At 31.9% G+C, this 14,630-nt stretch overlaps 1 protein-coding gene across 5 annotated transcripts in view; it reads left to right on the plus strand.

The window, feature by feature from the left end:
* The window catches only part of Mon2 (MON2 homolog, regulator of endosome-to-Golgi trafficking), a 114,126-nt gene that overhangs the window by 61,161 nt on the left and 38,335 nt on the right, over positions 1-14,630 (plus strand). For 3 of the 5 annotated variants that reach the window (XM_010644534.3, XM_010644536.3, XM_019210767.2), the window contains exons 13-24: positions 1,584-1,665; positions 2,678-2,862; positions 3,611-3,723; positions 4,173-4,277; positions 4,601-4,681; positions 4,756-4,829; positions 4,919-5,009; positions 7,958-8,059; positions 8,944-8,946; positions 9,125-9,235; positions 10,810-10,985; positions 12,959-13,121. In XM_010644534.3, coding sequence (XP_010642836.1) covers positions 1,584-1,665; positions 2,678-2,862; positions 3,611-3,723; positions 4,173-4,277; positions 4,601-4,681; positions 4,756-4,829; positions 4,919-5,009; positions 7,958-8,059; positions 8,944-8,946; positions 9,125-9,235; positions 10,810-10,985; positions 12,959-13,121 — 1,286 coding nt within the window. The remainder of the gene's footprint in view (positions 1-1,583; positions 1,666-2,677; positions 2,863-3,610; positions 3,724-4,172; positions 4,278-4,600; positions 4,682-4,755; positions 4,830-4,918; positions 5,010-7,957; positions 8,060-8,943; positions 8,947-9,124; positions 9,236-10,809; positions 10,986-12,958; positions 13,122-14,630) is intronic. The other 2 variants (XM_010644535.3, XM_010644537.3) reach the window with 1 other exon arrangement.

The raw sequence follows: 14,630 nt of genomic DNA on the forward strand, positions 1-14,630 counted from the left end.
CCTTTATTTTTTTTTTTTTTTTTTTTTTTTTGGTGCTTAGGATCAAACGTGGAACCTTGCACTTGGGAGGCAGGTGGAGACACCACTAAGCTAAATCCCCGGCCCTACCCCTTAATACGTAATAGTCTTTCTGGGCTGGGGATTTAGTTCAGTGGTTCTGGGGATTTAGTTCAGTGGTTCTGGTGCCTGCCTCACAAACGCAAGGGCCTGAGTTTGAACCCCAGTACCAAAAACAAAACAAAAAAAAATTAGTCTTTCTAAAACTAAGGGCAGTGTTTTAAGTACTACAGTATAATCACTGTCAGAAATCAGGACCCATACAAAATAATCGCCTAATCCCACGCTGTCTTCAAATTTTGCCAGTTGCCTCACTACTGTCCTTTATGGTCCAGGATCATTTTTCAGCAGTACAGGCCAAACAAGTTGAGTTTGTTTTATATTCCTTTATAATGAGATTTATTTATTTATTTTTGGCAGGATTTGCTTAGAAATATTGCTATGCTGTATTTAATGTAAGAATACATTAAGAAGAATATAATACCAACTTGTCTCCTTACTGAAGTTGTTCACCTTATCATATGATTAATATGTTAGCCAAGTTTCTTCAGTATAAAGTTCATTATCAACTTTTTATAATAATGTACATGAGCCCTCTGCAATAACCGTTTGCCCTCTCTGTTTATTATTATTATTTATATTAGTATAACTTCTTGGATTTTTTTGCCAAAGAATTACAGTCTGTGACTATCATTATTTGATTTGACGCTCAGATTGACCCTTTTGAAGCTGGCCTCGGTGTCCTTTTGATGCCCTGTGTCCTTTTAACATTCTCTGAGCACTTCCTTAACATTTAATAGATATTCTAAACTAATCTAGTATGTTTCTTGTGCAGCCTGGATGTCAGTCAGTTTTCCAAGGAGCCCTGGAGAATAGTATTAAAATACAATGACACTAGGTGTGCTTCTTGCTGTCTTGCATAAGAAACACACACACACACACACATGCACACACACGCACGCACACACATATGCACATTTTTCTACATTTAAAAAATGTCTTCATTTTAAAAAGGCAGTGATGACACTGTACCATTTTCACCTGTTCCAGTTTAATATCATAAAGTTTATTTTTACTTTATATGTATATTTGTAATTTCCATTTTCAGTTTGGAATTTCCAACTTCCAGGTGAAGTATCTGATCATGTTTTGTTCAGTGTTCTTATTTGCTTGATTCTTAATGTATGTAGCCAATATTCTGGCTAAGTCACAGTCGACATGTTACTGCAGCTCATCCTCACTGGTCACAGGAGCTGATATGTATTATTTTTTAAAGATAACTAACTCATGTGTAGAAGTTTTATAATATCTGTTTAAAAACTTTAAGACTTTGTTTGAAATTAATTTTGCTTCTAAATTTTTATTTGGGTATATTTTATATATTAAAGGCTTAATATTTAATAATTCATTTGTTGATAGAATATGTCATATTTTCAAATGACCAGGAAGATTTTATAATTTGATCTATTGATAAGAAATGTGCCATATATAATTATTGTAAAATGTGATACCTTTTTACCTTTAAGTTAGTAGAGCTGTTTGGGAAGAAATGGTGAATGCTTGCTGGTGTGGTCTTCTTGCTGCACTCTCACTCCTCCTTGATGCCAGGTATTAAGTCTTTGTAAGTTTTATATTGTATTGCAGCAGTTAAAACAAACATTTAAAAAATTTACTTAAATTTGTACCAAGAATTTATTTTCTAATATTAGTTTTTTGAATGTATAAACATTCTTACTATTTATTTGTATGTACTTATGGAATACAGTGTAATATTATAGTACATGTATACAGTGTATAATCAAATCAAGGTAATTAATATTTCTTAAGAACATTCTTTTTCTCTCACCCCCTCCTTCATTGTCTCTTTGCCTTGCGCTTCCACCAGAATTGTAATGTTTTAATGGAAAATACAGTTCTCACATTACAGAACACCTGTTCAATTGAAGATTTACTACTACTTTTTCAGTGATAATTATATTCAATTTCTTTAATGTTTTCCTTCAGGATTGCAGAATTTACTACTTTTAAAATGCTTGAGATTTATATATTTTGGGGGGCGATAAGACAGCATCTTGTTATGTAGCCTAGGCTGGCCTCAGACTCAAGGTGATCCCTTTCCTTCAGCCTTCCAAGTGCTGTGATTTACAGGCATGTGCCACCATGCCCAGCTAGAAATTCTTGATATTTTAAATTAAATCTTTAAGTTCTTGATCATTTTAATCAATAATAAATACACATATATTGTAAAATGTGTTTACTTAGTTAAAACTTTCAGATAACTCTTAAAATTCCTTCTGAAATATATTGATTTTTTTTTCTTTTTATTGAGTATATTGGTACATTCTAGGTATACAGTACAATTACATTCATTACTGAGATCTTGTACCTTTACATGACAGGTCTTGGTTCTCATTTTTTCCCCTTGTCCCTACCCTCCCTTCACCCCCTCCTCTCCTCCCCATTTACAAACACTTTATTTCCATTTTGAAATATATTGATTTTTGACAGTATTTTTTGTAGATTTTCTTAAAACTTCATTGGATACCTAATTCCACATCATGTATTACAATATAATTTAAAATGGAATAATCAGATCAAATAAAATACCTTATCTTTTCAGCACAGATGAAGCTGCCACTGAGAATATTTTAAAAGCTGAACTGACCATGGCTGCTCTTTGTGGAAGACTGGGTCTTGTAACTTCAAGAGATGCCTTTATAACTGCAATATGTAAAGGTTCCTTACCTCCACATTATGCTCTTACTGTATTGAATACCACCACCGCAGCTTCACTTTCTAATAAATGTAAGACTTAAGGTTACACCAAGTTCTCTCCATCCTGTGGGGTGATGGCATCAAGAAAAGGTGATGGGAATTCTGAATTGAGGCTTCTTCTGTTCTATTCACAGACTGTGTGGCTGATGAAGTAACATGCTTATGAGCATCAGTTTCTTCCATCCCTTTACAAAAATAGGAGTGGAGGAAGAATATAATAATACCAATCATAAATAATAATTGTGCAGATAAATCTGGAATTCTTTTGTAAACAATACTATTGAAATAGTGGGTCTTTGCTTTTTGGGTTTTTTTTAATGGAACTAGTAGAACAGTAATTCTTGCAGTCACTTCGACTAAGCTGACATTCAAAAATATATTTCCTCTTGAATACTTTGAAAATAACTAGATTTGTTATAGGTGATATTAAATATATTTTAATGTGATAATTCAGTTTTCATACTGAAAGTGTGTTGGTCACTAATTTGAAAAGTATAATGTTTAAAATGCTTAACGTGTCCTAATTGTTTTAAATGTGAAGAAAACTACCAAAGTCTTACAATTTTTATAATTTATATAAATCGTTTTACTTAACGTTTGCTTAAGTTATCTTGGATTTTGTACCTTGTGAACTTTCACAGTGATTACATATAGATAATATTAATGATGTTTAAAGAAGTGTTATGGTGGAACTAATCAAATTAGTAGTTTTAAATATTACTTTGAGTGCAATATGAAATACATATTTTACTTATTCAGGCTTTCCTTTGTATTCTAGCATATTCTATTCAGGGCCAAAGTGTTATGATGATCAGTCCATCAAGTGAGTCTCACCAGCAAGTTGTGGCAGTGGGTCAACCTCTAGCAGTCCAGCCTCAAGGGACAGTAATGGTAAGATATTTGTCCTTTCTTTGGGTACCAGTTAACTCTCAAGGAAATCTCTTGGAACTTTTTTGGTTGGAATATTTACCAAAATCTGTCATTACACTTACTTCTTTTACCTAGAAGGTATTTTTAGAAGAAACTCTTTAGCTATGTAGTTGATATCACTATGGTCAATAAGAATAACACAACTTTTAATCAAATGAATTTTTTTAAAACATTTAACCTAGGGCCGGAGACTTAGCTCAGTGGTTCTGCTGCCTTCCTCATAAGCACAAGTACCTGAGTTCAATTCTCAGTACCAAAAATAAATAAATAAAACAAATATTTAACCTGTTTTATTAATAATTTTGTTTTTTAACTTTAAAAAATCTTTGAATACACTACTACTACTTTATAATATTTTAATTTTTAAAAATGCATAACAATTCTTGCAAATAAATCCTTTTTCAATACAGCTCACTTCCAAAAATATCCAGTGTATGAGGACTCTACTTAATTTGGCCCATTGCCATGGGGCTGTCCTTGGAACATCATGGCAGCTTGTCTTGGCAACTCTTCAGGTATGTTGTATGTGGTGGGTTAGTGTTGTTATGTGTAATTACTAACAGTTAAACTAACCAGTGCCTATGGGTGCTTTACAATGGTGTAGGAAGTAGACAATAAGCATTAAAAAAGAAGTTGGAAAGGAATAAAAGACATGGCTCATATTGTCGAAAGTGATAGAGTGCTTCACATAATGATACAAATCCTGCTGAATGTGCTTGGTATAATTATTTATATAAAAAATTGATTACTGATTTTAATATTAATTACTGGAAACTTACTGATTTTAGATTTAGTTATTGAAAGTTACAACTGATTTTATTTTGTTTTAAATTTTCAGCATCTTGTATGGATTCTGGGATTAAAGCCTAGTAGTGGTGGTGCCTTGAAACCTGGAAGAGCTGTGGAAGGACCCAGTACAGTAAGCTCCAGTCCTTCTTACCAAATTAGTGGTTGCACAAATGTCATGTTACATTACTTTTATGCTTTTCTTAGGTTCTAACAACAGCAGTGATGACAGATTTACCAGTGATTTCCAATATACTTTCCAGACTGTTTGAAAGCTCACAGTAAGAGTAATTTTTTTTAATGAATAGAAACATTGTTATCAGCTATATATTTTAAACTGAAATGTCTAATTTCTTCATTTTCATTTTAGGTATCTTGATGATGTATCATTGCATCATTTAATAAACGCACTTTGTTCCTTATCTCTAGAAGCAATGGAGATGGCCTATGGAAATAATAAGGTATGCTATTCTACTTCTCAGTTTTAAATATGGTACATTATATAAAGCTATGTAAAGTGTACATCTATTATATTTATATAACATGTATGGCTATTATAATTTTTGTGTTTTACTAGTGGGACTGAGTTTGTTTATTAATAGCACTCTGTTGAATTAACATTTATGGTTATCTGTAGAAGGGGGGTAGGAAAGAGAACGTGATTTTGCTTATGATATATGTAAGTATGAAGTATGTTTTAAAATTCCGTCCATTTTTTTGGGTACTAAATATTCTTTAAAATGTTTTTATAAAGAATTATGCAGCACAAGCCGGGCGTGGTGGCGCATGCCTGTAATCCCAGCACTCGGGAGGCTGAGGCAGGAGGATTGCTGTGAGTTCGAGACCAGCCTGAGCTACATAGTGAGTTCCAGGTCAGTCTCAACTACATAGTGAGACCCTGTCTCAAAAAACAAAAAAACAAAAAAACAAAAAAACAAACAAAAAAAAACAATTATGCAGCACAGTTTTCACACAGATTCCATTAAATATCGTGGTAGTATTTGTGATTAAAATTTATAATATGGACAGTATAAGATTCAAATTAAGGAATATGTGTCTCAGTTTCTCTTTTTCATTGCAATGGAAAATAAGGAGCTAGTCATTTCTTTCTGAAGATAATGATTATCTTAAAATTGAACTTTTCTTTGTTGATTAAATAAATAAAGCAGTACTTTAGAATATTAACATTTAGAAACATTCAAAATATATACTTGGAAAACACAAAACTTTGGACTTCATTATATTTTAAAATAATTATTAGCCAGGCATAGTGGTGCACACCTGTAATCCAGCACTTGGGAGGCTGCAGAAGATCCTGCTCAACTTGGCAAGATCCTGTCTCAAAATAAAACTTTTGAAAAGACTAGCCCAATTTGGAGGAATTCTATTTTAGGATCTAATTTAGTACAGTAAAATGGTAAGTATTAGAATGGAAATAAAAGCCTTCTAAAAAATATTCAAAAAAGATACAGGCTCTGGATTCAATTCCCCAGCACCCTCCAAAAATATAAACCTTATAAAAGTAGTAGTTAAAATAGACCTTTATAAAAATATATCTAGATCGAAGCTTTTTAAAAGTTCATTATTTATGACATCTATAAAATTATTAATATGCAAATATTAAAATAAATGTTTTCTGCAACTGTGTCCACTGTTTTGAATGTGTTCAACATTATAGAACTCTTTAGGAATTTTTCAGGTCATCAGCATCTCATTTTTGGTTTGCATTTCGAGAGTTTGTGCTAATGTGTTGAAAAAGGAGCTTACCATAAAGCTTTTAATTCTTTTTAGAAGTTGATTCTGATTATATATACACCTAATATCCAGCTTGGTATCGCAGCAACAAAAATATTAAAACAGCTATTTTATTATAAGAACTAACTTATTTTAATTAATCATTTTCTCATTTTTTAGTTCATGCTTGTGATATTTAACAAATATATTTTGGCCTGTTAGTCTGGCTGTTAATCTGTATTTATAATTAACTTGATGAGAACTTACAAAACAAATAATTAAATCTGATGCTGGAAAAAAAATTTTTAAAAACAGGGTGGGAAGGAAGAGGGGAAGAATTGAGATGTGTTAATGTACATATACCAATTCCCCATGATGAATGTAGTCATTGAATACTGTAAACATGTACTAATAAATATAAAAAAATAAAAATAAATTAACAAAATAAAAACAGAATAAACCCCCAGATACATTCACCATGGAATATTAATCATTTAAGACAACTCTGAGGTTCCATGGTAGTCTTCACTTTTTACAGATGAAAGCATGAAAATAAGAGAGCTTAAGTAATTTTCCTGAAACCACCTGTTTGGTAATTGAAAACTTTTGAGTTTGAACCCATTTATTTCTCATTCCAAAGTTTCATTCTTAACCACTTTGCAAATGGCTCTAACTTTAGAATGCATCAAAGTCAGTCACGGAGGTTATAAAAATTGAAAATGTTGACTACATTCTAGGACACTTGAGTAAAAATCTTCAGTGTGAATCCTAGGTATCTGTTGTTTATATGGAATACGTGATTCCTGTGTATACCTTGGCTAAAATAAGGAGGAAGAGAAGGAAAAAGTAATACTAAGCTTCATTTGGAGGGACTTATGTGCCAGGCACTTCTGGCATGAGGTAGTTTTTATATTATTTTTATTTCCATTTTAAAGGCTTAAAATCAGAGGTAGGAACTCACCCAAGGTAAAGTAGCTATTAAATGGTAGAGTCAAGATGAGATCTTAGACATTTAAAACTTTACAGACGTTAGTTTTAACCGCTATACCATATCATCTCTAGAATCATGAATTTTCCTGTCACCCAAAATTTTAGGGTACCTACACATTATTTGAAGAAAGGATCTGCCTAATATTTGTCTTAAAACCCCAGTGGACTTAGTTTACTGGCTTCTGTTAGGAAAGAAAGATGCTGTCAAAAACTCCTTACTAGGTTTTGGTTCTCTCTCTCCTTTTTTTTTGGTACCAGGGATCAAATTCGGGACCTTGCGCTTACGAGGCAGGTGGTGGAACCACTGAGCTAAATCCCCGGGCCATATTACATTTTTATCAATACATAGGAATATAGAACTTAAAAATCTTTAGATTTTTAGATCTTCAGACAAGTTCTCTAATTTAGATTTTCTGTGTCAAGTATAATTTTTGGATTTTTACCCTGTTACTATAAAACATTCTCTTCCTAAAAAAATTTTCTAGTTAGGAGCTATTCTGGATACTTAAAAGATAGCAGAAGGGCTTGTCTTATGATAACAGTTTTGTCATTCTTATTGCTAACTTTATATATGCTAATGAATCATATTTTAATCAGCTATATTCTTCAGAATATTCTATTTTATTTTCAGTCAAAATTTTAAGAATTCTCCTTATAATATTAAAATGTGATGTTTTCCCCCTAGGAACCATCTCTTTTTGCTGTTGCCAAATTGTTAGAAACTGGCCTAGTTAATATGCACCGAATAGAAATTTTATGGCGCCCTCTAACTGGCCATTTACTTGAGGTAAACTCTCATACTTAAATATTATATTTATTTTTTATTAATAAGGGAGTGCACATTAACGATTCTAGATAACCTTTCGTAGTCTCCCTTTCCTGAACTTGTACTTAAGTCTATATGTTTTATTAAGGACTAAAGTTCTATAGTAATTGGTTAGATGAAGTAGTAGTTGTTTTTATTGGCTGAAGGTAGGTGAAAATTTTAAAGTATGAAATCAGTTGTCAGCTTGAAACCCCTTTTTTGCATTATACAATCTCTTGATTCACCTCAGTTTCAGGTACTGAGGTTCTGAAACTTCAGGGGCTGAGGATTAGCAGTGAACACTACTTACAGTTTTGGCTACAACTGTGAGGGAAACTTTGTTGGTATCACTAATTATACATAGTGACAGAGTATTTTATATGAATTTATATTATCTTGTATTCAACTTGGGGTGATCCTTAATAGCTGCTGGTTAATAACCAGCTGCTTCTGTTAATGCATGTATTTGTTGTATACAGTTTAGTTTTAGCTTATAATGGTCATTTTGTTATTTAAAAAAACTTGAGATATTTTAAAATAGATGCAAATTCTTTTATTAATTGGCCCCTCTAATCAAATGCCAACAAATAAGGTTTTAAATTTTTTACCACAGTCTTCTATTATGAACTAAGTTAGAACCTTAATACTAAGGCTTCCTAATATGGGTTCATGGACTCTGGTTTCTATTTCTAGTACCACAAAAGAAAAAAACAAATCAAGAGAAAACAAAAAACCCTTAGTATAATCTTGGTTGCTTTGCTTACTCTGATGATATATCCTTTGCTGTTTTGAAATCCTGTGACCTGTTTTAGTTTCATCTTTTTTCTTTTGTCTTCTTTCTATTGCTTCCTCTTGCCCTTATTCAGAAGGTAAGGTTACTGACATTTTGGATTTTATTTTTCTTCAAACCCTTATGAACATAGGAAGTAATTTTAAAATGTGAAAGCAGAAAATGTAATGTTTTTTCTTTTCTTAAATTAATGTGTGACTCATAGCTTATATGTACAATGTAAATATTTAATTTTTGTTCAATATATGTACCTTCAGGTCTGCCAACATCCAAACTCTCGAATGAGAGAATGGGGAGCAGAAGCTTTAACTTCACTTATTAAAGCAGGATTAACATTTAACCATGAGCCTCCACTTTCACAAAACCAGGTAAAAAGAATACTTAATATAAAATCACCCTCCTGTAGTAATTTTTTCTTAATTTATCAAATAATTGATATTCTAATAGAGGATTCTGTAAAATTTATTAGTCTACTTTGTATGTAGACTGTTTCTCTTACTTAAATCTTTTGTGAATGACAATAGTTCATTACCTACCATTGTTTTTTAAGTATGCAAGTTTCCTTGATGAGGTATTAAAGCGGTCATTTTAGGAAATCTTTGCTTTGGTCCTTACTTGTCTGGCTTTTCTCTCACTGACCATTACATGAGGAGAAAATGAATGTTGGAAACAGCAAGCACAATAAAATAGATTTTCATTTTTAAATTATTTAAACTTTGGGCTGGGGATTTAACTCAGTGGTGCCGCCGCCTTCCTTGCAAGTGCAAGGACCTGAGTTCTATCCCCGGTACCAAAAGAAAAAAAATTATTTAAAGTTAGTTTATGCTTTCAGAGTACACATTTGTCATAAATTCTTTGTCCTGTCTTTGACACTCACATATATCTTATGTAGTTTGAAAACTCCACCAAAGTTTTAGTGATTGAGCACTGAATAGGAATGAGAAATTTAATAAACATTTCCATTGTTCTTATTATATGTGCTGCTGAAGTGAGCACTCCGTTGTTCTTATATCTTGCTGCATTATAATTGTATTCTACGAATTTATTTAATACATAATTACCAAATATAACTCTTGGGACAAAGTGATGAACAAAACAGAAGAGCTCAGTGCCCTTATAGAGTTTATATTTTAATGATTTCATATTTTTTCCTACTATAATTTGAGATTTTTAAAAATGAAAACCCTTGTCCATTTACTGTAATGTCTTCAGTGTCCATAGTGAGAGCTTAATATTTAGTCAGTGAATAAAATAAATGAATCCTTAGGAGAAAGTTAAAAATGAAGTAGGCACTTTCAGATGCTAGAAGGGATAGAACTGAGTTTCTTTTACTCTCCTTAACAAAGTTTGTGTTTTTATATCTTCTTTGTTAATGTCTGGAATACTTACTCATTTTTTTACACATATTATAGCTCTTATTGCATCACACTTGATAATTTTAATTTTAATACATATGAGATATGGCTAGAGATGTGTTCATTTAGTGACTTTCATTTCTATATGTTTCTATAGTTAATATCTTTTAAAGTAAGGTAATTATTCTTTTATTCTGAAACCTAATGTCTTGAGTGTCTCTTTTTTCTCTTACATAAAGATAGAGATAGATTATGATTAGTGATATGATAGATATCACTATCATTATGATAGATAATGATTAGTTTTGAAGAAATCATATTAAATGCTTATTTTAATAGAAAATTTTCTGTTTACCCTGGTGCTCTGAGCAGAGGTGAATTTAAACCTAGAAAACCACAACCTGGACACAGTTCCACATTCCTTTACTTCTAGCACACAGGCGTCTGAGATGGAAGATCACCTGAGTCAAGGAATTTAAGATCAGAGTAGGCAACATAGTCAAATGCTGTTAAAAAAAAAAAAGCAACAACAAAACTTTCCTGTTCTTTTGCACTTCTCTTCCTAATTAGTTTCTTGCCCCTTTCAGAGGCTGCAGTTGCTTTTATTGAACCCTTTAAAGGAGATGTCCAATATTAACCATCCAGATATACGACTCAAACAATTAGAATGTGTGCTGCAGATTCTGCAGAGTCAGGGAGACAGTCTTGGGCCTGGGTGGCCCTTAGTTCTTGGAGTCATGGGAGCAATCAGAAATGATCAAGGGTAAGTGTTTGAAATTAATACACAAAAAGTAATAAAGATAGAAGGCAAATCCATCTTTAAATCTTGCAGTAGTGGTAATTTTTATGCATACCCTTGTTTAAGTCTAGGATCTGTAATAATGTTTCTTAACCCTGCCCCCACTGCTTACATGGAACTTTTAGATACTTTTAGAACTTTTAGGTACAAAGGTATTATTACCTTTGTCTTAAAAGGTTGGAAAAATAGCTATTTGACATTGGTATTAAAATACAAAGTTCTTACTGATAGTAATAAGCCAATCTAACTTAAGAACACATCCATAGACTGAATTTTGTTTTGGTAAAACAAATATTTAGTAAGATATAAAATGGCATTTAGGTAGGGACATTACTTCCTCATATGTCTTAGGAAATGTAAGTCATTGCTTTAAAATGACTTTTATTTTCATTTATTAAACATTTATTCTGTGCTTAGTGTATTCCAAATAATATGTTTGCTAGCTATTTTGGGTACACATACTAGACGCAGAATCCAAGTAAGGAGATAGTTGTTATGCCACAAAATAAGGCTCCAGTGGGAAAGGAGCAGAGCCAAAATTACAAAGGGCCTTGTATGCTTTTATGAGCTACTTGAATTTATTTTGAATACATTTGGAGAACATTTTAGGATTTTTGAGCAGAGGGATGGTGTGATTAGAAATGCATTTGACATACATTTGATGTGAACTTGATACCGCCGTGGCAGAAGAATGAGGGGAGAGAGTGAAACGAAAAAGCCTATGAGTGCTGCTTAGAAATAGGAGGACATGCATTGGACCTATTTAACATATTGGCTGTAGGGGCAGATGGAGACATGGCAATTAAGAATGACTATCCTAGATTTCTGAAAGGCAGTTTGATGGTTGTTGATATCACTAACTAAATAGGGAATACTGAAAGAAGAGCAAATTTTGGAGGGAGGTACATATTTAATTTACAGTAGAATACTAGTGGAGATATTTAATAGATGTTGGGTATATTTGTCTGCAGTGCTGCATTAGGACTCACGCTTTTAAAGGTTTTATAACAGTTATAGTGGTTTTAGATGATTGAGCTACTTGAGACTACTGAGTAAAATTAGAATTTTTATTAATTTTGTGGTAATAATTTTCCTTAAATATAAAATACTGGCTTAGATCAAGTTGAAATTGCTTTTCTCAACTTGCATGCAATGTATAAAATAGGGCATTGTTTTAAGGATGAAATTAATTAACATAGTAATGACATATTGAGCACTCCGTAAGTGGTAGTTATTATACTTGTGCATTTCATTATTTAACACCAAAATTTTTCTTCAGAACAAATTTCTTTCATTTGAAATTCAAAGTTTATTCATCTTGTCAATTAGACGTAGAATTTTACACTCCTTTGGAGATTTAAAGAAGATTCAGTATAGATATAAAAGAATGAGAAACTTGTTTTCATTAATTAGGTAAATGTTGTTTATGTACGTGTGCTAGAAGCCTTGCAAAATAAGGATAGTGGTGGAAAATTAGCTATAGCCAACTTCCCTTATTCATTATCTTCAGTTTTCTGAATACAAATACAGTTAATGAAGCTAACACTTATTTTCTTTTCCTTTTTTAACCTAATTTTATTGATTATTACCTGTGAGTTTAAATTTTTTATTTAATTTGTATATCTTTTACATTTATGTAAATGTTAAAGTACTATATGTTGTACAATATGGAGGATTTTCTTGCTAAAATTTAAAATTTGGCATTGTTCAAATTATTGTAAGGTGAGGGGAGGAAAAGTTGAAGGAAGGAAAATAGGAAAAAAAAGAGGAATCAAGATACATCATGGACTGATACAAATTCCCTATGATGAATGTGATAATTATGTATATATAAATTGTACCAATAAAATTAATTTGAAAAACTAAATTTTTGTAAGGTGTTTATTTTTATGCATTTCTTTTAAATCTATCAGTATATATTTCTTTTGTGTTTTCAGAGAATCCTTGATACGAACTGCATTCCAGTGTCTTCAGTTGGTTGTTACAGATTTTCTACCAACAATGCCTTGCACTTGCCTGCAGATAGTTGTAGATGTTGCAGGGAGCTTTGGACTTCATAACCAAGAACTTAATATTAGTTTAACTTCAATAGGTTTATTAGTAAGTATCATTGCCTTTCTTTTTATAATATAATTTAAAAATTACTGATAATGCAGTTATGAGTGAATGCCAAGCCAATATGGTTTAGGCTATATGGAAAGTTTTTAAATTATTTTTAAGTACCAAGCATATTCTTTCATGAAGATTTAAATAACAATGTAAGGAAAAGCTGGTTAATTGCAGAATATTTGGAATAATTTTGACATATGAAGCTGAAGTTTGATAAGCTTTCGCAAATGGATTTAATAGGCAGATAGTATGTACAAGAGAAATCATTAGTCCTTTCAGTGTGAAGGTTAGCTAATTTTATATATATATAACTTTAATAACATTTTCATAGCCTATTTGTATAGTAAATAAAGCTTCAGTAAAAGTCTGAAACATTTACATAGTCCTGTAGTCTGTCAACTATATATTGGGCATTAAGAGACAATATGTTAGAGCAGAAGAAGACTTAGGCTCTGAAAATTGATATACGTGTCTTTTAACTACATTTGACTTGTTAGTTTTTTAAATTATTGACCTCTTCAGTCTCATTTTAAATATCTTGAATATAGAATAATAAAATCTAGAGTATTGTTACTGTTATGTGAAGTAAGCATAAAGAGAGCTGTTCCACTTTTTGTTGTTGTTTTGTTTTTATGATGCTGGAATTGAACTCAGGACCTTGAACATGGTAGGCAAGGGTTATTTAAAGGCAATTTTAAAAGAATCTTTTAAGTGTATAATTGAGAAGTTTTATAAAATTGAACTTAAAATTGTCTTACAAGCTAGGTAAGTTAATATTTTAATATTTGTATTAGTCAGCTTTTTATTAGTATGATCCCAATACTTGAGGAAAACAGTTTAGAAAAGGAAGGATTGATTATGGCTCATGGTTCCAGAGATTTCTTTCCATGGTTGGCTGGTTCTATTGCTGTAGGCTTGAGGTAAGGCAGAACATCATATTAGAAGGGCCTGATGAAGTAAAGCCACTCATATCATGGCAGCCAGAAAAAGAGAAAGAGAGAGAGAAAGGAAAGAGAGAGAGAGAGAGAGAGAGAGAGAGAGAGAGAGCGCATGAGACTCGGAGAGGGGGTAAGTAAGTGGATTGGGACAGGATGTATCCTTCAAAATCATTCTCCCAATGATCTGTTTCCTCCATCCGTGCTCCATCTCCTAATAGCCCATTCCGCTCTGAATTCATCAATGGGTTAATCCATTGATGAAGTTAGCACCCTTAGCACATGATTCTTTGGGGACACTTTATATTTAAATAATAATACTATTAAAAATGCAATCTTGGAAAAAATATAAGCATGTTATGTATAAAATTGCTCCTAAAGAGTGGTTCAGTGTTAAATTACTACTAGATAATGGCCTCCTTTATTTTACATTTATGTTCACAATATTGATCCTGTTACATTTTTACCATTGGCATAGTTATCACAGGTAAAAGTCATAGGTATGTTTGAAGAAAGTAATCGTCTTTTTTTATATGAAGTTATAAATTTATTGTTAAATTATACC

This window comes from Fukomys damarensis, unplaced genomic scaffold (assembly GCF_012274545.1).
Source record: "Fukomys damarensis isolate Sample0158 unplaced genomic scaffold, DMR_v1.0_HiC HiC_scaffold_15, whole genome shotgun sequence".
In the NCBI taxonomy this organism is placed as follows: domain Eukaryota; kingdom Metazoa; phylum Chordata; class Mammalia; order Rodentia; family Bathyergidae; genus Fukomys; species Fukomys damarensis.